At 43.7% G+C, this 22732-nt stretch overlaps 1 protein-coding gene across 1 annotated transcript in view; it reads left to right on the forward strand.

Moving 5' to 3' along the window:
- Positions 1-143: 143 nt before the first annotated feature.
- BAALC (BAALC, MAP3K1 and KLF4 binding) overlaps positions 144-22732 on the forward strand; it is a 125151-nt gene continuing 102562 nt past the window's right edge. Inside the window, exon 1 of the mRNA XM_021709904.1 lies at positions 144-261. Coding sequence (XP_021565579.1) covers positions 144-261 — 118 coding nt within the window. The remainder of the gene's footprint in view (positions 262-22732) is intronic.

The raw sequence follows: 22732 nt of genomic DNA on the forward strand, positions 1-22732 counted from the left end.
GGAAGGATCGCCGGAGCCCAGCAGGTCGAGGCGGCCACTGCACTCCAGTCTGGGCGACAGAGTGAGACTCCAACTCAAAAATAAAAAATAAAAAGAAGAAGAAAATAAAAAATAAAAATAAATAAAAGAAGTTACTGAGAACCATGATGCTGCAGAGAAGTGAAATGGACAAAAGCAGCTCCGTGTCAGACTGGGAAGAGTGTCCTAGTGTCCGGAGTCAGCAACACAACAACACAACAAGAAGCCCTTATTCTTGTCTTGGTAAATCCATTCATTCATTCATTCACTGAGTCAGGGTCTCGCTCTGTCACCCAGGCTCACTCATGGTTCAGTTCATTATAGCCTCAACCTTCTGGGGTCAGGTGATCCTTTTGTCTCAGCCTCCCAAGTAGCCAGGACTACAGGCATACACTACCATGCCCAGCTAGTATTTTTTTAATATATATATAGAGAGAGATGAGGTCTTGCTATGTTGTTCAGACTCGTCTTGAACTCCTGGGCTCAAGTGATCCTCCCACCTTGGACTCCCAGAGTGCTGTACAAGCATGAGCTACCACACCCTGCTGGAAAACTTATTATTAAAATAAAATAAATAAAACCAAGAAAGATAAGACTTCCATTCTTGGAATCATTTAGGAAAGAAAGAAAAGATTTCAAGAACCAACCAGAACATGCTGATTAATACTTTCTATCCCAGTACTTATTCATCTGTATTGGCTTTGTGTGTGTGTGTGTATGTGTGTGTGTGTGTGTGTGTGTGAGAGAGAGAGAGAGAGAGAGAGAGAGAGAGAGAGCGCTAGGAGGAAGGGCTGCCTGAACTGAATCTTGAAAGACCAGCAGACATTCATCAAAGATACTCTGAGGGACAAGAAGGGCAACTCTGTGCTTGCATCCTGGTGTCAGAGTAGGAAGAATTCCAAGTCTTTGGGGCCCCTGTGTTCTATTCCGGTGCTGCCCCGCATTTCTGTTGAGAGAGATGTGAATAGGTAGATGTGCAGAAGAAAACTGTCTCTTGAGAAACTGTCTAGTTTCTGCACTGCTGGTTTTCTATGAGTCTTTAATATGCAAATATACACCCAACAACAAATCCTTTGTCTCTCCCTGTTGAACAGTTCTGGAAAGCTTATGAAGCACTTTTCAATGGGGTGCGTGTGAAGTGATAATGATTCTGTAACATTTCTCTCCTGCCATCCTAGGTCTAACTGGCTACACTGTCACGAAAACAAATTACATGGTACCAAAGACAACATTAACACAATCTATCAGGTAAACAATTGCATGATGGATTACTGTAGACTTGTCCATAGTTGCTGCATAATTCAACCTTTCTCTGTTCTGCATATGAATAGCTCTCTCTTGGGCCTTAGTCTGTGGTTCACTGGAATATAGTGTTGACAGCATGGGTCAGGGCAATGTACAATGAGAGTACTATACTGTCTCAGCAGAAGCCTTAAAGAGATGCACCTGTTTTTTATTAATTATGCTGCAGGCATTCTGAAGACCCAGCAAGAGATCATCTGTGCAGACAAGCAGTAACAGAAACAGAATGTTAGGATTTCATCCTGAAGGAAGCCTCTGGAGGTTCTTAACCAGGCAAGGGCAAAGATCAGGTGTATTTTAGAAAGTTCATTCACAGGGAGAGAGGACTTGAAGTGGGGCAGTTGCTGGAGAAAAGAAGAACTAGTTTGGAAGCTATTTTAGTGAAGAGAGAAAAATAAGTTAGGGGTATGTTAGGTCAGTGGGCTGAGACAGTGCCACGGGTATGTAAAGAGTTGCACAGAAATTAGATTAGAAAAGAAAGTTTGTTTAGAAAGTAGATCAGAGAAAAAGTGTGGATCACCTCTCCAAGACTGAGAGGGGGCCAGACGCTTAGGGAATGTTTGGCAGCGAATGCTTAGGTTGAAAGAGCTTTTAAAGATTCTTTGGGCGGGGGCAGGCAAGCACTCACAGGAGCTGACGTCCTGGTGATGGGTCTGTTTCTCTTATCTCTGACAACCTGATGGATGGTTGGTTCAGTCATGCACACATGGACAAAGGTGGATCGGTGGCTGAATGCGTGGTTCTGTCATGGGTGGCTAATCACACAGACAAGAAGGGCAGGGCTGGTAGCTGAAAGACAGATTCCTGGGAGGTGTCAAGGGTATTAGGAAAGGCGTATTGTCATGTATGATCTCAAGGAGATCAGAGAAACTCCATTTGGGACTCCGTCCTTTCTGGGTTAAACTAAAGAAGTGACAATGGGAGGGGTGCGAGGGCACAGTGTGAGAAGCATTTCAGAGGTAGAATCGATTGACTGGGTTCCTAAGCAACTGTGTGCGTGAGAAGCCAGGTGCGGGGGTAGGAGGAGTAAGGATGATCTCTGACTTCTGACTTGAGCAACAAAGCAAGGGATTATGACCCTGAGCAGCTTGGTACATTGAGAGCAATGCAGAAGAGAGCTCAGTTTGAATCCTGACTCCATAAACTGCTTAGTACTATGGCCTTAGTGCAAGGAAGTTAATGTCTCAGAACCTTACTTTCTTCATCTGCAAAATGGGGCAATAATCTCCCTCTCTTGCATGTATAAAGTGACTGGTACATAGTCTGTGCTTATGAAGTGGAAGTTACTGTTACCGAGAGAACACACAAGGAGAAACAGTTTACAGAGAGAGATGAGTTTCATTTAAAAATATTGCACTTGGGGTGACTTGGGCAGACACATGGCCAATGTCTGGTAGGGTTTTAGATCTGAGAGGGGACCAAAAAAAAAACAACCCAGAATTATTTTTTGGAGGGTGGGCCCCTTGTAGTTAGGTAAGTGTTCTAGGAACTCATCGGCATTAGAGTACCAGCTAGCATTGTTGTGAGAAGCTGTGTCAGCTTCAGTGGATTTGGGGTTTTTTTTTTTTTTAGATTCTTTTAATACATTTGCCCATTTCATGATGAGTGATTTACAACCGCACCTGCCCGCACCACTGAGTGTTGAGCAGTTTTGGACCCAAAACAGTATGACCCCTGTACCCCACCCTCCTTATTCACCTGATCTCACGCTTATAGACTTTTTTTGTTTCCCCAGATGAAAAAATTCCTTAGAGGGAAACATTTGCCCATGTGGAATAGGTGAAACAAAAATTGGCAGAAGCACTAAAAAGCATCAAAACTGACAAATTCAAAAATTGTTTTGAGCAGTGGAAAAAGCATCTTGACAGTTGTATTGCATCAAATGGACAGTACTTTGAAAGTGATTGATGTTTAAACATAAAAGAATAAATACAACCGGGCTCGGTGGCTCAGCCTGTAATCCCACGCCTTGGGAGGCTGAGGTGAGTGGATTGCCTGACCCCGTGGGTTTGAGACCCACCTGGACAACTTGGCAAGACCTCATCTCTACAATAAATCAAAAAATTAGACGGGCGTGGTAGCGCACGCCTGTAATTCCAGCTACTTGGAAGGCTGAGGCGGAAGGATCGCCGGAGCCCAGCAGGTTGAGACTGCGGTGGCTAAGAGTGGCCACTGCACTCCAGGCTGGGCGACAGAGTGAGACTCCAACTCAAAAAAAAAGGAATAAATACACAATTTTAAATAAATAAATTCCAGGTTTTTTGGGTCCCCTCCATATATGGGTATGGAACTTAGGAGAAGTATCTGGACTGAGAGGGACCTGGGAGCCATAGACTTTTTGAAATTAGACCAAGGCAAATAAGTCAATGAGAATAACCAGAAACTGTGTGGAGAGAGAAATGGAAGAGCCAAGAGAGGGCCTTGGGAGCAACAACACTCTGCAGTTGGGCAGACAAGGAGAGCCAGCAGAAGGGACATTGTTCTAGAATCAGAAGTTGGTGCATACTAAAGTTGGAAGACACGGGTTTGAGTCTCAGCTCCATTGCTGACTAGCTGTGTGATCCTGGTTAATCCATATAACCTCCCTACGCCTGTTTTCTCATCTGCAAAATGGGAATATTGCTATGTCTACCTCATGAAACTTTGGTGTGTGAAACTGTTTTTCAAGCTGAGAGCCCTCCAAGTGGTTCCATGTGGTCATTTCCCCCTAGACTGAACCAGCCTGCGTCTCAAAACAAGGTCACTTTGGGGGTGGGGGGTGGGGTCTCTGGAATACTATCCTGGCTTATCCAGCAGGGATTGCTGCCAGCTCAAGTTCCCCTGGGCAGTTCTGGGAGTCCCAGGCAATAGGCGTGGTACTTAGTGTTGGTACTTAGTGTCGAGGAGGAGTCTATTTTGCTCTGAGGGCCCCATGCCTCTACTGAGGATACGGGGCCCCGTGCACAGCCCCCTCATACTCTCTTCTCCTTGGTTCCACCACCCCAGTCACTCTGGCGGGATTAGGGGTGGGCCTTGCTTCCAGGACACCTGTTCAGCCATCAGCTCCCCAAGCCTGCCCAGGGGGCCGTGTGCTAGAGGTCCTGCCCCCTCTCTTGTGTGGACATTTGGACTCAAGAGTGCGCAGAAGGAGCCCAACAAATGATGGGGTGGGAGTCCCAATGTCAGAGTCTGGGTGGGTCTTGGAGTCCCTCACAGCTGCTTGGGGCAGAGGCGCCTGGTGCCCATGGTGGGTTTCTGTCCTCCTGCCCTTCACAAGCTGCTGTCCACTTTCCTTTTTGGTCCATCGTGTGATTAGGGTAACCTGAGCGTGCTGCTCTGTCTCGCAGCCTAAAGGGGCCTAATTGTCATGGTAGAGTCTCAAGGTCCTCAGGAGGGTGTGGACTTGCTCAGAGTAGAGATAATAGCTACAGGCTGGGCATGGTGGTTCACACCTGTAATCTCAGCACTTTGGGAGGCTGAGGAGGAAGGATTGATTGAGCCCAGGGTTTCAAGACCAGGCTGGGCTAGATATAGCGAGACCTAGTCTCTACAAAAAAATTTAAAAATTAGCTGGGCATGCACTACAGGCGTGCACCTGTAGTCTCAGCTACTTGGGAGGCTGAGGCGGGAGAATCACCTGAGCCCGGGAGGTGGAGGCTGCGGTCCAGTCATGATCGTGCCAGTGCACTCCAGTTTGGGTGACAGAGTGAGACCCCCCCCAGCTCAAAACAAAACAAAAACAAAACACACACACACACACACACACACACACACACACACCAAAAACATCAGCTATGGTGAAGAACAGACACCAGTTAATATCTGTTGACTAGGGGAGACTGGTTAACAGTCACCCCCACAATGAAATCCACAGCTAGAAAATGGAACAAAGATGCTCTTCACGTGCTGCTAAAGGGTGACTCGCAACATGTTTTCCTAGGTGAATAATGTGAGGTTCAGAACAGCATAGTGAAAAGAAATTCACGAAATTCATGGACTATCACCCATAGTCTAACGACCTGGCTGTCTATGAGGAGAGGACCAGGGCTGGAGGCAGTGATAGGTGACGGAAATTTTACTAAGCATCCTGTAATAATTTTTCCAAATCTTGAGTCACGAAATTAAGCCACCTATTTCAATAGCCAACTTAGAAAAAAATCTATTAAGAACATGGCCTATGAAGTCGAGCAGTCCTAAGTTTGAGTTTGACTCCACAGTTCATTGCTATGTAATGTTGAGCAAGTTACTCAACCTCTCTGGACTCATTTGCTCATCTGTCCCATCACAGCAGTAATGCCTGCCTGATAGGACCACTGTAATACTCACCCTGCCTGGCACAGAACGGCCATTCAACTCCAATCGGCTCTTGCTGTCCTTACATTTCCACAAGACCTTTACCACTCTCCATTTCCCTCTTAGTCTGGGCTGTGCTCCTTAAGCTACAGAACTGCAAAGCAATGTGATCTGGTGTTTACATTTTGCTCTCTCTCTTTTTTATTTTTCTGGATCCCGTGCACTCCCTAGGATAAGGGCTGTAGGGATTGTGTCAAGTAAATTAAACCAGCCTCTGCTGTATTCAAAATTAGTTCTCCTATTTGAAATGGACTTTGGACCCAGCCTATGCCTGACTGGTTCTTTTATTTATTTATTTGAGATGTTTACTTATCTATTTATTTAGTAGCCATTCTTATCCATTTACTTAGAATTTTCTCACTTTAATCAAGCATTGATAATTAAAAATATAAAGTAGAATATGACGCCTCTACTTACTATTTCATTTTATATGTATTTTTTTGAGTCAGGGACATGATCCTGGCTCACTGCAGCCTTGACCTCCTGGGCTCAGTGGGTCCTTCTGCCTGAGCCTCCTGAGTAGCTGGGTCTACAGGTAGGCATCACCATGCCTGGCTAATTATCTATTTATTTATTTATTTGTAGAGTTGAGATCTCACTATTGTTTCCTAGGCTTTTTCCCTTTTATTTTAGAGTTGTGAGGTACATGTAGGAATTTGCTACATTAGTATATCGCATAAAGGTGAGGTTCGGGCTTCTAGAGAGCCCTCTCCCTTTTAGTAGTGGACATGGTACCCAGTGGGTGGTTGCATATCTTTCTCTGCCCTCTTCCAGTTTTTACACGGCAAAATAAACCATCAAGAAAGTAAAAAGACAACTCACAGAATGGGAAAAAGTATTTGCAAGCTATGCATCCAATAAAGGCCTAACATCCAGGATCTATAAGGAACTCATATGAATTGACAGGAAAAACACAAATAACCCCATTAAAAAATGGGTAAAGGATATGAACAGATACTTCTTAAAGGAAGGCATGCAAGTAGCCAACAAACATGAAAACATACTCAGCTTCACTAATCATCAGAGAACTGCAAATGAAAACTACTCCGGTCAGGATGGCTATCATTAAAAAGTCAACAAAACAAAACAAAACAACAACAGGTGTTTGTGCCGCTGTGGACAAAAGGGGACACCCATACGCTGTTGGTGGGAATGCAAGCTAGTTCATTCTTTGTGGAAAGCAGTGTGGAGATTTCTCAAAGAACTGAAAATTGGCTCTTTCCTTAGAGTGAGTTCTTTTCCCAGCCCCTCCTTGGTCCTTCCTGTAAAGAGTCTCCCAACAGTCCACCCTGTGGATCCCCGAAGCATGTCTAGATTCCTGGTGAGCACAGTTTGCATTAAGCTATTAAGACATTAGTTGTTACCATGGCGTCCACTTTCTGTCATCTTCAATCATGCATGTTATGCATTGTAGTCACTGAAGTGTGACCGGGATTTCATTCCAGCACAGTGATGGCTCCAGGGCTCATGGGCTAGATGGATGAGGGTCATGCTGTGTTGTGACAGGAGACAGTCAGCGCTCCAGTCAAGTCTGTCCATACCTTCTTGGCACTAGGAAGTGTTATCTTGTTTAGCTCTTTTTGGTTTTATTTTAGCCTTTGAATGAATGGTCTTGCTACATTGACATCTTCCTAAGTGGACAGTAAAAGGTACAGGAAGATGATTGTGGAAGGGAGAGCCAGGTCTGTTCGACCAGCTGTCTTACTCTTCCTCTGCAGGGAGTGAGTGTTAAGGCAGCTTCCCAGGCTCAACTCCCAGAGCCAAGGCTCAGCAGATCTGGAATGGGACCCAGGAATGTGCATTTTAGTAACCACTCAGGTGATAGTGTTCCAAAGGGCAGACTTGGAAAAGCAAAAAATTGATTTTTTTATTTTCTTTTTTTTTAAATTTGCTTTTCCTACTTCAAGTCCCCTTTACAAGGGGGAGGTTAGCCTTTGGCTTAAGGCCTTCAACTGATTGAATGAGGCCCACTTACATTATGGAAGATAATCTGCTTTATTCAAAGTTCATTTACTTAAATCTTAATCTCACCTAAAAAATACCTTTACAGCAACATCAAGAGCTGTTTAACTAAATATATGGGTACTGTGGCCTGGCCAAATTGACACATAAAATTAACCATGCATCCCTTGCAGCAGTACATAAAATACTTGAAAAACAAAATAAAATAAAATTTCCTTTTCCTATCTTTTCTTTAAAGTCTGTCCCCCCAACACACACCCCTATGCTTGCTGATTTCTAATTGTGTACTCATGTTTGTTAGATCTTCATCTGTGGGAATCTTCCAGGCTTCAGTGGGTGATGATTTCTTTAGGGAAGATTTGTACCTATGTCTTCCAAGATCCAGGGGACACTGCCAACTTGGACCCACTGAAAGCTCCTTCAGAGTTCTGGCTTAATGAAAGACTCTTAGGTTTGACTCTCCTCTCTGCTGCTGGACCAAGAGTTAGGATCTGGATCATGGCATTTCTACCACAATTTGCTCTTCATGTAGTTCTGTTCCTCCCTGTTTGTTCACTGTTTCCAGCTCTATTTTCTACATATGGTTCACTTCTTTTTGTGGGGAAGAGTCCCTTGACAATTTCCCCTATTTCCTACAAACCCTGCATTGCATGAATAAGCATGCTTTATTTAGGATGTAGTCGTTTTGTATCAGGAGGGCCCACTAGAATATTCTTTTTCAGAAAAAATGTAGGTGTTCTTGCTTCTATGAGATAAAGGGTCATGCATCTATTGTGGAAGAGTTATTCATCAAGCTTCTGCAAGCCGGGCTCGGTAGCTCAGCCTGTAATCCCGCGCTGAGCTACCGGGAGGCTGAGATGAGTGGATTGCCTGAGCCCACAGGTTTGAGACCTGCCTGGGCAGGCGAGACCTCATCTCTACAATAAAATAAAAAAATTAGCTGGGCGTGGTAGCGCACGCCTGTAATTCCGGCTACTCGGAAGGCTGAGGTGAAGTATCGCCGGAGCCCAGCAGGTCGAGGCTGTGGTGGCTGGGAGCGGCCACTGCACTCCAGTCTGGGTGACAGAATGAGACTCCAACTGAAAAAAAAAAAAAAAAAAAAGCTTCTGCAAACTGGCATTCCACACAGTAGGAGGGCTGATCGAACTACATGTCTGGGTGCCATTTGTGTGTACCTTCTTATAGACTTGCTGGTAAATACATTGTATTGTACTCTGCTCCCATGTCTTGAAGTCTGATAAGACAAAAAGCAGGGTCATAACACATTCTATAATTCCACTTGCATCTGCACCTACTTTTTTCTTTCTTCTTGTTTCAGTGAAGGGGGTATCTCTCTTGCATCAAACTCAGCCTTACACTGTGGGTGTTAGATCACATTTCTCTAATCATCTCAAGGATCTTGCTCCATATCCTCCCTCTTATGCACCATCAATTTCTCTCTCGGGTAGGCAGGTCCCATCTCAAAAGTGCTCTATTTTCCATCTTTAAAAAAACCCACTCTTGGTCAGGCATGGTGGCTGTAATCCCAGTGCTTTGGAAGCCAAGGCGGGAGGATCACTTGAGCCCAGGAGTTTGAGACCAGCCTGGGCAATATAGGCTTTACCAAATAAAAAAAAGAAAGAAAAATAATTAGCTGGGCATGGTGGTGTATGCCTGTAGTCCCAACTACTCAGGAGGCTGAGGTGGAAGGATCGCCTGAGTTTAGGCAATCAGGGCTGTGGTGAGCCATGATTGTGCACTGTCCTCTAGCCTGGGCAACAGAGTGAGACCCGGACTGAAATCAAACAAAACAAAACAAAAGAGTTTTTAAAAAATGCCCAGTCTTGATCCAACCTACTCTGACTCACATTTCTATTCTCTTTTAGAGCCAACTTTCTCTATATGTGTCAGAAACTGTCTTTGGTTTCTATTTTTAGCAAGGTTATTCTCACACGTATTTTAAAGACTTAAGAGTTCTGTAAGACTTGCTATGAGAAACAGCAGTGACCCCTTCTGCCTCCCCATCAGAGACAATTACTTATAACTTTTCCAGTTGCCTTTTCATTTTGGCATTTAGCTCTGTGTTAAGTAAAATGCTAATATTGTGCTACTTCCAGATCCTTGGTTATGAGCAGTATCTGCTGACTTCCCCTGCTGAGGATGAGGACTTAACTCCCATTCTTTTTCCTTCCCACAACACACACATGGGCTCCTCCTATCTCCCACCCTGTCTGTATGGTTACATCATCATTTTGCTCAGTTCAATAATCAACATGTATCTTATTTTGATTATATGGTGAGACTGAGAGCAGAGCTATGTAGTAAATCGAGACTACTTTTTCTTTCCTACACAACTTTAATTTTCCTTGGGAATAACTTTTTTATTTGCTTATTTTTCTATTCTATTATTACCAGTTTAACCTCAAACTGCCATTATTCAACTCTCCTTTCAAAATGCCTGGATTTATGCTATTGAGGCAGGTTATTCAGTGCAGGTTAGACAGAGAAAAATTTCTTGTAGGCAGTTTAAATTAAAATAGAGTAAGCTTAGCCGGGTGTGGTAGCGCGCGCCTGTAGTTCCAGCTACTTGGAAGGTTGAGGTGGAAGGATCGCCAGAGCCCAGCAGGTCGAGGCTGCGGTGGCCGGGAGTGGCCACTGCACTCCAGGCTGGGCGACAGAGTAAGACTCCAACTCAAAAAAAAAAAAAAAAAAGATAGAATAAGCATTCAGATAGCTTTCTTATTGGTACATGACCTTCACCTGGCGACCAGACCTGACCACCTTGTGGGCCGAAATGTGAATTTACCAGTGTAGCCCACCCCACTCTCTTAGCCCATCAAAAGTGGAGATGGTAATCGCCCACCCTCTTAGTTCACGGTTAGCATAATAATCGTTGTAAAAGTATATAAAGCTTCTTGTCAAAGGCGAAATGTGTGTTCTTTCTCTTAAGATGCCTGTATCCATTGGGTGTGCCTCCTTCTCTTTCTAATAAATTCTTTCTTAAACTATACTTGAATTTGCTCTGAAATTCTTTTCTGTGGTGAGTCAAAAGAAGCCATGGAGCGTCACATCATCACACCACAGCCCACCTGGCAACACTATCAGCTTTATCCTCTTGAAAGAAATCTCTCCAAGAGCCTCTGGATTTCTTCAGTGTGGACCTTCTCCAGTCTGCCCTCCAGCCAGACCTGGTGCAACACTGCTTCTTAGACGGTCCTTTCACCATCATCCTGAAGATTCCTTCCATCTTTTTCCTGGACCTTAGCTCCAAACTTGTCTTTCCTGTGTAGGTGGAACACATCTTCCAGTTACTTCTTGAGAAGTGCATGTAACACTTTTGAGACTTTGCAGATGAAATTGCCTTTATTCTGCCTTTTCACTTCACTGATGACTGGGAACAACAACAACACAACAAACTAGGTTTAAAATGATTTATTCAGAATTTTGAAGGCAGTGGTCCACTGTGTTCTAGTCTCCAGTTTGTGACTGAGAAATTTAAAGACATTCTGATTCTTAATCCTCTGTACGTGACCTATTTTTCTCTTTGGAAGACTGTAGGACCGCTTTGTCCCCAGTGTTCTGAAATATTATGATGGTGTTCTTTGGGGGAGGTTTACCTTCATCCATTTTGACAGTTTAATTCTAGAAAAATCTCTTGAATTATTTCATTGATAACTTCTTCCCCTCTGTGTTCTCTTATCTCTTTCTATAATTCCTGTTATTTTGGGTGTTGGACCTCATAAATGGATCCTTTAATTTTTTTAAATTCCTTTTTTTTTGGGGGGGGGGAGTCTTACTCTGTCACCCTGGCTGGAGTGCAGTGACACAATCATAGCTCCCTGCAACCTCAACCTCCTGGGCTCAGGTGATCCTTCCACCTCAGCTTCCCAAGTAACTGAGAATACAGGGGAATGCCTCCACACCCTGCTAATTTTTTGGATTTTTTTTGTAGGGACGAGATATCACTATGTTGTCTAGCCAGGTCTCCAACTCCTGGACTCAAGCAGTCCTCTCACTTCAGACTCCCAAAGTGCTGGGATTACAGGCGTGAGTCATGGCACCTAGTCCTTACCTGTTTTTAAAGTTTCCTAGGGCGCCATGAATTCCTGAGACTTTGAAGGATTTTGAGGAGTAAATTGTGTTGGTTTCAAGTTTCCTCACTACTGACTGTGTTCTGCTCAGTTGGTGAAAATGTATTCAAATGGTTTCCAGCTTTCAGAATTTTTTGGCTGTTTTGTCCTCTCCCCTTCTTGCCATCCTCACAAATTGATGCTAAAGATAATCACATCAGTCTTGTTTTTGTGGGGTTTCAAGAAGAAATAAAATTAGACGCAAGTGTTCCCACGCAATCATTAATCCACTCAGTCTGGCTCTGACTCTACCCTCCCACTGACACTATGCTTAGGAAATTCACCAGTAACCTTCATGTTCTCAAATCCAAGGGACTGTTTTTCATCCTTGACTCATACAACCCCTCAGCAGCCTTAGTCAAAACTGAATATTCGCTTCCTGACAAGTTCTCTTCTGCTTTTGTGACACCACACCTTTCTGGTTTTCTCCCATGTCTCTGATTTCCCCTTCCCGGTTTTTCTCTCAAGTTCATTTTCCTTTGCTCATTCTCTCAAGAGTGGCTTCCTCGGAGCATACTCTCAGGTCATCCTCTTTCTGCCTCTCTGTACTCACTGCTGTCTCCTGAGGGAATCTCACACTGTGGTTCATGACTCCAGTACTGATCATCCTTTGAGCCTTCGTTTTCTCTATCCAGTTACCTTCTTGTCTCCCAGGCATGTTTGACTTAAAATCTCCAAAACAGAAATTCTGTTTTTTTTGTTTTCCAAATTTATTCTTCACTAAGTCTTCGTCACCTACTTTAATACACAAGCAGAAATCAGAAGGTAATTTTTTGCTTTCTCCCTCTTCCTTCCTTACCCCCTGACATTCATAACATCATCAAAACTCCACAACATGCCTCGATTCTATCCTTTTGCTCAATCTTCTCTGTTACCACCTTTGTCTATAAACCACTATCATCTCTTACCTTGACAATTGCAACCATCTCCAAGCTGATCTCCCTCCTTTTTTTCTTGGCTCCTTAAAATTGGTTCTCTATATGAGTGATCTTCTAAAAACTAAAACCCAGATTATTGTCTCTCCTGATAAAAATACTTTTCACTTCTCTTAAAACAGAATCCAAACTTGTAACCATGGTTTCTACACCAGACATGGCTTTCTACTGGGAACCCTCTTACTTCCTTGGGTGCCACCACTCCTTCTAGGTACCACAGTCTCCTGCTGGGATGCAGAACCCTAGAGATGCCAAAGCACATTTTTGTCCTATTTTTGTGCATACTCCATCTGTTTAGAAGAGAGTCAGAGGAATGAAATCTATGCATGAACATCAAAGAGCTTTGAGTGACATTATTTTTTTAAGCTTTGCTTACAGGCTCCTTCTTGCTATGGGATTTTGGCACAAGTTCATGGGGGCAGGGAGGGTGGGGACTGGGATTTGGGTGGGGGAGGAAGTGAGTGTGAACATCCAGCACTAGGCTACACTAAGAACATTCCCTCTTTCTGATGGTGAAGGACTTGTTTTGTAGGCAAGCTTGTTTTCCCCAAATCTTCCTCCTAGAAGGATTCTCAGTCTCTCAAGCAAACAGAGTCTACCCAAGCCTTTGTCCAGGGAGATTTAGATATATTTGAACAGTTTAACTTTAATCTGTTTCTTACCGCCACCACCTACTTTTCTTTAATTTTTAATCACCACTATTTCCCCCCTCGAATATCTGCATGAATTCTTTTTTTAAATTAATTTTTTCAATTGGGGGTCTTTGCCTAGGCTGGAGTGTGATGGCATGATCATGGCTTTTGGCAGCCTCAACCTTCTGGGCTCAGGTGATCCTTCTGTCTCAACCTCCTGAGTAGCTGGGACTAAAGAAATGCACCACCACGCCTGACTCATTTTTAAACATTTTTTTATAGAGATGAGGTTTTGCTATGTTGTTCAGGCTGGACTCAAACTCCTGGGATCCTCTCTGTCTTGGCCTTTAAAGTGCCAGGATTACAAATGTGAACCACCACACCCTGTCACATGCATTCTTGAGGGACCAAAAGAATACACTGTTTTTTCTAAGATAGGGCTTATTCAGTAAGGTATTTTTTTCTTTTTCAAAACAATCCTAAATTTCCATTTTGTTATGAGATGTTTTGATAAGAGTGAAATTACTTGCTTTCTGACCTGTGAGATGGCATTTCTTTGAGATTCGTTGAGTGAATTGCTTGCTGGTAGCCGAGAACTTGAAATGCACATCAGTTAATTCAGCCTTATGATAGACTCTATCAGGAGGCAAAATCAACAATGCAGATAATTCAAACCTTCTATCAGCCCACACATAACTTTTACTAGCTAATTTCCCCCCAGTGCTGCCAGGATAACACCACATGCAACACAGACAAAAAATACATTCAAATCAGCATTCTTATATTCATGGCTTGTTCCTGGATTTGGTCATATGACAGTTTATGCGGGAGTTCTCGACATGGAGGGAGTATTTTTCATCCTATTTTCGATATCTGTTCTATTTTTCTCAATTCTGAATAGGATTACTCACAGCACAGACACCACTTGGAACTGGAAAATTTTCCTCAAGTCCCTTAATCATTCCTGATTTTCCTCCCATGACCTGTAGGACAGCACATATGGCTTTCCCGTAATGGGGTTATCCTTCAAGAGGTCCTCACAGGCTCTCCACCCAGTACTGTGACATAAGCAGCTCCTTAGATGTTTGCAGCTAGCCAGCTCCATGGGAACAGCTCTAAAATGGGAGACTGGCATTGTGATCAAGAGCATAGACTTTGGCATCACATAGATCTGAGTTTAAATCCTGGCTGTGGGGCCAGGCACAGTGGCTCATACCTGTAAGTTCAGCACTTTGGGAAGCCAAGGCAAGAGGAATGATTGAAGCCTAGAGTTCCAGATCAGCCTGGGCCCCCATCTCTACCAAAAAAGAGAAAAAAATCCTGGTTTCAGTGTTTGTGGATGATATTGGACACGTCATTTGACCTCCTTAAATCTCAGCATTCTTATTATGAAAATGGAGCTCTTAATAATACCTACTTCCTAGTATGGCAGTGAGGGTTAAATGAGATAATCCACGTTCAAAGTGTTTATCATGCTGGTGGGGCATATAAGTGCCGTGTTACTGTGAGTTTTTATTCGTTGTGGGAACTGGGAGAGAGGGCTGCTGGCTCCCTCTGAATGTCCCCAGCCTGGGAAGCTAGCCCTTCCATCCCTTCTGCCTTGTGAGGACATGGTGTTTGTCTCTTTTGCCCTTCTACCATGGGAGGATGCAGCAAGCAGGTGCCATCTTGGAAGCAGAGAGCAACCCTCACAAGACACCAAATGTGCCATCACCTTGATCTTGTTCTTCCCAACCTCCAGAACTGTGAGAAGTGAATTTCTGTCACTTATAAATTACACAGTCAGCTGGGCTCGGTGGCTCAGCCTGTAATCCCAGCACTTTGGGAGGCCGAGGTGAGTGGATTGCCTGAGCCCGCCGGTTCGAGACCCGCCTGGGCAACTTGGCAAGACCTCATCTCTACAATAAATTAAAAAAAAATCAGCCGGACGTGGTAGCCCGCGCCTGTAATTCCAGCTGCCCGGAAGGCTGAGGTGGAAGGATCGCCAGAGCCCAGCAGGTGGAGGCTGCGGTGGCCGGGAGCGGCCACTGCACTCCAGTCTGGGTGACAGGGTGAGACTCCAACTCAAAAATAAATAAATAAATAAATTACACAGTCAAAGGTATTTTGTTATAGCAGTAGGAATGGACTAAGATATACATTGTCAAAATCACGGTGCCCATGTGCACCAAAGTCCCTCTGATCCACTGTGTCAGAAAGGGTGCCCTTGGGGGGATGGATGCCCCCACCCCACGTCTCCAGTCCGTCTCCTCACTTCCCTCCAGGTGCAAAATGCAGCTATACCAATGTGGAATCCGGGTCCTGCCTGTGAGTTCCACCTCTCTGGCCAGAGATTGGGAACACGAAGAAAGGGAGAAGGGCTCCTGCACTTTCAGAGCCCCACTGAGGAGCCCCACCCTTTGTCTTGCTCTGAGGATGCCAGAACTTTAAGGACATTGTGAGCCAGCATGTAAGGGCAGCCCTGCAATGTCAAAGACAGAACAGAGAGAAGACCCAATTGTCCCAGGTAAGTCAAGGAAAAACAATCACAAGAATACAACTTTTTTTTTTGGAGTTGGGGGTCTCACTCTTAGACTGGAGTGCAGTGGCACGATCATAGTTCACTACAGCCTCAACCTTCTGGATTCAGGTGACCCCTCTGCTTCCTGAGCAGCTAGGACTACAGGCACGTGCCACATACTCGGTTAACTATTAACATTTTTTTTGTGTAGTGATGAGGTCTCGCTATGTTCTCCAGGCTGGTCTTGAACTCCTGGGCTCAAGCCTCGGCCTCCTAAAGTGCTGGCATTACAGGCATGATCCACTGTGCTCAACCAGAATAAAACATTTTTAAACATTAAAATGATAGGTACCATCGGTTGAGTACTTGCTATGTATTAGGACTTGTGTGAAACATTGTCATGCCCAGCAACACTGGCAAGTAGATATTAGGGTTATTTGAATATAGGTTTGTTTGAGGGAAAAAAATGCAACAATCATTCTAATCCTTAAGTACCCCCAAATGCAGGCTAAGCCATATCAACCCTCCCTAGCAGGCAGGGTGCCAGGAGCCTCACTCATATGTCCAGTTTCTGCTTTAGAAAGGCCCAGTGGGCCACTGGGTTTCTTTTCCATGAGCTCCTGAGCTGCCAGCTCACTCAGGAGGCAGTCAGTGTTCCACTGGGTCACTACAATGAAGGACCTAATTGTTTGTCTTGCTAGGTCTTCCTTCTCCCTACTTACTTGAATCAGGAAGTCATGTTTTTCATTTCGGATAAGGCCATTACTCTCTGTTGACCGAAGACCAGCACAAAGCAAACTGAGCTTCATTTCCACATTCATGTAACGGGGATGAGATTAAGAGACGGGGCCTGACTTCCAGGTGTCTCACCCCCTCTGTGTTCTAACTATATCTTCTCTGACAAAAGCATCAATCATAATAGGAACAACCAAAATGGCATTGATAGAGCAAGTGACTGTGGTCCCTTTCCTGCATCTGGGACATGATGACTCAAGGTTGCCATCTGCTCCCCTGAGCTTTGCTGTGCTGTAGTCTTATTTATACGTAAGGACAATGAGCAGCTTGCCCCATTCTAAGAAGCAGTGCCATAAAGATGAAAAGGACCTTTTTTCTGATTTGACTGAGTAGACAAGCAACTCTACAAAGGGAAATGTATAAGGCACACCACATCTCTTTAATGATTGGAGGTTCAGGTTAACTGTGGTATAATTAAACAAATAGCAAACAAAAATGTTCTGAATGTGCTTTTTTCTTTTTCTTTCAGAGAAAGAATCTCAATAAGCTACCTACTTTGTGCTACCTGAAAATTTGTGAGAAACTTCAAGACCCCAGGAAATAGTTTATCTCCATGCTCTAGGCCATGGTCAGGGATGAAGAAAACATTCTGTTCCACTCTTTCAGCTTTGCCTTAGAAACCCAAGCCCTGTGCTCCTGGGCTCCTGGCATTGTAAACTAGTAATCTTCTGCCAAAAGCATTGGCTAAATCTATTCTATTTTCAGTTCTTTTCTTTTCATCAGATTATATTCTTACAGGTGCCTGCTGATTCTCACCCTACTCTTCAGATGCACATACTGCTGTGGTCTGAATGTGTGTGTTTGCCCAAGACCTACAGGTTGAAACTTAATTCCCAATGTGATAATGTTAAGAGACAGAGCCTGTCAGGAAGTGAGGATGGAGCCTTTGTGAATAGGATTAGAGCCTCATAAAAGAGATTGAAGGGAGTAGCTAGCCCTTCCTTCCCTTCTACCTTGTGAGGACATGGTGTTTGTCTCTTTTGCTCTTCTATCATAGGAGGATGCAGTCAGCAGGTGCCATCTTGGAAGCAGAGAGCAGCTCTCACAAGACACCAAATATGCCATCACCTTGATCTTGTTCTTCCCAACCTCCAGAACTGTGAGAAGTGAATTTCTGTCACTTATAAATTACCCAATCAAAGGTATTTTGTTATAACAGCAGGAATGGACTAAGACATATTGTCCAAACCCATTGTCAAAATCTTCATGGGTTAAAAGTGGGGGAAGAATGAGAGAAAACTAGTGCATGGAAATGGAACCATTAGTCTTAATGAAAAATTGCACTATTCAAATCTATAGACAACGTTCTTTCTCCAAGCTCAGAAGTTATAAGCTGCTCTTCTTTTTTTTTCTAAAGAAAGGTAAGATTCCTCGTTTATGGACTAAGAGATCTAAGTACCAATCTTTCTCATTCTGGCAGTTATAGTAATCTTTGGCAAGTTACTCCAATTATGTTTGTTCTGGTAAAGAGAAAGTGCAGAGGACAGTCTTGGGAACTTGGGAAGTGCTGGGTTAAAAGTGGACAATGATGTTCTAAAGGTCTTCAAAAATATGTAATGCTATGTGGGTGTTTGATTAAAACCCTCCCTGGGTTTTCAGAATTCTCCTTGAAATTATTCCAGTGGGAACATGCCTTTCTAGTTCTATCCTCAGTTCCAATTCAATCCCCTTTTCTTCTATTACAGTCTACAATTTGAAGCAGTTCTGTCATTAAAAAATTAAAACAAAACAAAACAATCTACTTTGTCATTGCCAGATGTTCCTCTCCAGGCCATTTCCGGTAAAATGTGGCTCATATTCCCTTGGGAGAGAACAAATCAGTTATTCATTACATCTTATCAATGAGCTAGTTATACCCCATAAGGAAACATAATGAAATAAGAAATTGGGAACTATCAGAAACTGCTTTGGCCTGTGTTTGAATTTGGGGCATGATAAAGAACCACAGGACATTAATCAGGCACTGATATAGATTCTGAAGCATTTTGTAGTCATCAAAAGAACTTTGACTCTTTTTAGAATTAAGGAGTTGGCCTCTCTTCTCACGAGAACTATTTGTTTTAGAGATTCATGGAGGGAGAATTAACTAAATTCTGTGGTCTTATTTACCTCATATGTCTGCATCACCTGAATTCCAGGTGTACCGTTTGTTTTCTGGGTATGTTGTCACTCTTTAAAAGCAAGGGAGGTGAGAATAGCCTCATGTCAAATAACACTTTTTTCCCCAGATGTGGGGAAAGGAGTTCAATTTTGTGTTTTGGGGTGCTAACTTTGAGCTCCCTTCCTTCACAATGTGTAGATTCCTGAGGATGTGTCAACCAGCCAAGACTATGGGCCTGGAGGGCAATTCCATGGAAAATGCTTTACAGGTCTCCAGACTAGGGTCATGGCACTCCAGTTCTGGAATGCTTGCAGAATCTGGAGCACTCGGGGTAATGGCTGAGATTTGGCACTCTGGACAAAAGATTTATCTAGGGTCTGCACCCCGTTGACCAGAATTACTGCTACTGTTGTTCCTCATTTGTACTAATTTTCACTTGGAAAAATGGAAACTTGTAAGGCAGTGAGTATATCTATACTCCTTTGCAGGTGACAGATTCTGAAGGCAGGTTTAGGTTCCTGCTGAGCTTTCTGTTCTGTTCTGATTATCCGTCTCACTGAAGGTCTTCTTTCTATAGCTCATGATGCTTGAGTACAGTCCAGTGATGCTGGGCCACAGACACCAGCCCTTGGAGGTGAAAGCCCTGAACCCTCTGCTCCAGTTTCTATAGAAATCAGTCAGAGGTGGTACCCGCCACAGGGGGTCTTAAAGCCATAGATACTTTATTTTGAGAATCCTCACATGTAACAATACCACCCTGCAATAGTTTTTACAGACATAATTTACTTCATTGCTCTGGATGGCTTTGGCTCAGGTTTTCCAGTTCCCTCTTGCAACCCTCTTCTTTTAGAAAAATTATTTTTTTGCTGCTTTCAGACTTAATGAAAAAAAAATGAACAATTCACGCCAGTCAAACTATAGATTTTGAGCAGATGATTTAAGATAACTTATTACATTTTACATATTTACATGTAACTAATTGTAGTTTATTACATTTATCCATAAAGGTTTAGGAGAAAATTCAATCCCAACTAGAGAGTTGTAGTTAAAAGAGCACAGAGCTAGCTGCCTGAGGCCCCAAGCATTGCCGAAACTTCAGCTCTGCCAGAGATAACATTTACTCTGTGACTTCAGGCACTCCACAAACTTTTCTGAGCTGATTTCCTACTTGGTAAAATAGGACTGGGCAGACTGGATCAGCTGCTAAGTTTTTCTGGGTTCAAAAATTCTCTGAATCTACGGTGTTGTGGCAAGAAGAGATTCCATGAGAAAGTGGAGTTGCTCTGTCAATAATGACTATGTAGAGATGGTGGCAGGAAATTCTACCTGCAGGAAGTTGTAAGCAGTAACTTCATAAGGGAGGGAAAAGGGAAGGCAGGGAAAAAAGATGACCATTTGCCAAACTTCAAAGTCAACATTGTCTGAGTTTAACTGTGCCTTCTTTTGTCATCATGATGGCTGTGGTGATACCACATTCTCCTGATGCCCATCTTTTTTCCCTCACCACTCCTGTTCGATCTTATTTTCACTCTCCTCTTTCCAGAGCCCTGGGAAGGCTACATTGGAAGGGTGCTTTTCCGAGGCATCCATTCACAAGGGTCATTTAAACATCTCTGAAATGAATCAGAAATGGGGTGCTGGTTTATTCGTGTTTCCATTTATGTCTCCTATAATTGGTAAAATGTCCAACTGACCCCATTCCAACTGGAACAGATATTAAATATCTTACTTTGAATTTGAACATGTGACAAGAAAAAAATGCTTGCCATTTACTCTTCTCTACTGCCTGGGTTCCATTCAGTAGAGAAGAGTAAATGGCAAGCATTGAATGCTGGATGTGGACGTTATCTTCCTCCTTCAAGGCTTTAGCGTACCTGAAGACAGTGCTCAACAGTGTCTTGAATATAAGACTTGGAGTCAGATGCTGGGACAGACTGCTCTTCCTAAGAAAGGAGCAAGGCCAGAGGAGGTTGAACTGGGAGTGGAGAGTGGGAGTTGGAAAGACTGAGTACTGGAAAACAAAAACAGGAAAGGTCACAGTATTTGGGAAGAGAGACTTTTTTCCCCAGATATCTTTTATATGCTGATGCCTTAAATTTATTTTTCTAGCTGAGACATCTCTCTTGAGTTCCAGACTTGGAGCCATCTGATAATGAAAGCCAGCATTTATAAAGCTACCCTCATTATGTCTCATAGGCATCTCAAATTCAACCCAAACAGTATTCCTTCTCTACACACCATTTCCAGACCTTTCCACCCACCATGTTGTTCTCTAATATTCCCTTCCTCAGGAATTGGCAAACTTGCCCTCATCCTCCAATATCATCCCTCTCTCCAAAGGCCTCCTACTTCTCTCCAGAACCCACTCTGGCCTTTCTGTCCACCCATTCTCCCCCTGCCTCCAGAGGGACAGCTTCCTACAGATCTTCTGCTGGCAGAGCATGCCTTAAAGCCCTGCAATGCTTCCCATTGCTTTTAGGATAGAGTCCAACTCCCTTTTCTCTATGGTCCTTCCACCCCCATCTAGCTCCACCGCATCTCATGTTTACCTCATTGCCTGTACTCACCAAGTACAGCTCCAGGGCTTTCTCTCATTGTCTAGAGCACCCCTGGCATCTTCCAACTCAGGCGCTCTTCCTGGCCTGACTACTTTTTAGATGGTGACATTATGAAGTCACTGGTTAGGAAAGGAGCACTTTGCCATAGAACTGGGGGAAGCACAGGCTCCATGAGATGTGTTGAAAAGGCTCTCTCCCTGAGAGCTGGTTCTTCTTAAACCAAAGTACTCAGGGAAGAAAAAATGGACAGAATGCATCTGAATCCGAAAGGACCAGAGAACCCACCATATTCTGGATAACTGCACCTTCTTCACCTCACATGCTGAAGTGGGGTTGAAGAGACCTGCCATGGCCATCTCAAAAGGAGAAACAAAGCCTGCAGAGAGGCCAGCCTGGGCTTTTGGGTGGGAGTGTGTACTGGGCCCAGCATGAGGAGGGGTAGCCCCTCATCTTGGCTCTATGAAACTTTGCTCCTTTCTGCCTATGGACTCTGGTTGGTGCCTGCCAGAGGGAGGTTTGACAGCTGCACCCTAAACTGGATGCTTTTTAGCCTGAATTGCAATAACTAAAGTGAACTGAGTTACTACAAGCAGTTTATTATTCATTCAGTGGACAATGCTCTGAACTTGGTCTACTTACTAGATACTACATACTAAATGGTATAGACAATGGACTCTAGTCCATTCTACCATTATATAGGATATAAAGACTTTTAAAACCATATTCTCTATACTTTATATGCTCTATTAAACAGCACACACTTTAGCTGTATACAATGAGTTAGGTATTATGTATACTAGGACAATGTTTTGTCATAATAGGAATTTAGAAAAATACACATTGAATGAATGACTATGACACTTATTCAACACCATATTATATCCTAGTACAGTCTGGTCACTGAAGATTTATTCTTCCAAATTCTTCCCCTTAGCCCTCTCTTTAAGGGCGGTTTCCTTCTTTTATCACCTTTTGTGGGTTATTGGGACAGGTAAATTCATTGGCCTATCCACGTCTGAGCTTTAGGTTTGAACCCATGATGACCTGAGTATATATGGGGGAAAGGAAAGCTGACAACTGGGGGTAGACCCCAGGAATGTCAAGGCCACCCCTGGGCTTGGAGGGAAACCAGCCATGCCTCCAAGCCCCACCCAGAGAGGCGTTGGGGTGCTGTGTGGTTATCCTTTGCTTTTTCAGGAACAAAGTTCAGAGGGTCATGAAGTCCCAGAACCAGAAAGGGTGTTAGTGACACTTCCTAGCCCAACGCTCCCCAAAATCATAGGCCCTACTCCCGACTCCTCAAATCAGATGAGACAGACAGGCTCTGACTGTTCCCTTATTTTTAGTGGCAACACTCTCTGGCCAGTTTTTCGGGGTTATTCCCAGCTCCCTTGCTTTTGAAACAAGTGGCCAGAAAGCCTAGAGTCCCTTTGTAAGTGCGTCAGTTCTCCCCAGGATGGATGGATGGATGGAAGGATGGATGGATGG

Source organism: Carlito syrichta, unplaced genomic scaffold, assembly GCF_000164805.1.
Source record: "Carlito syrichta isolate Samal-C Ts95f unplaced genomic scaffold, Tarsius_syrichta-2.0.1 Scaffold287640, whole genome shotgun sequence".
Lineage (NCBI taxonomy): Eukaryota > Metazoa > Chordata > Mammalia > Primates > Tarsiidae > Carlito > Carlito syrichta.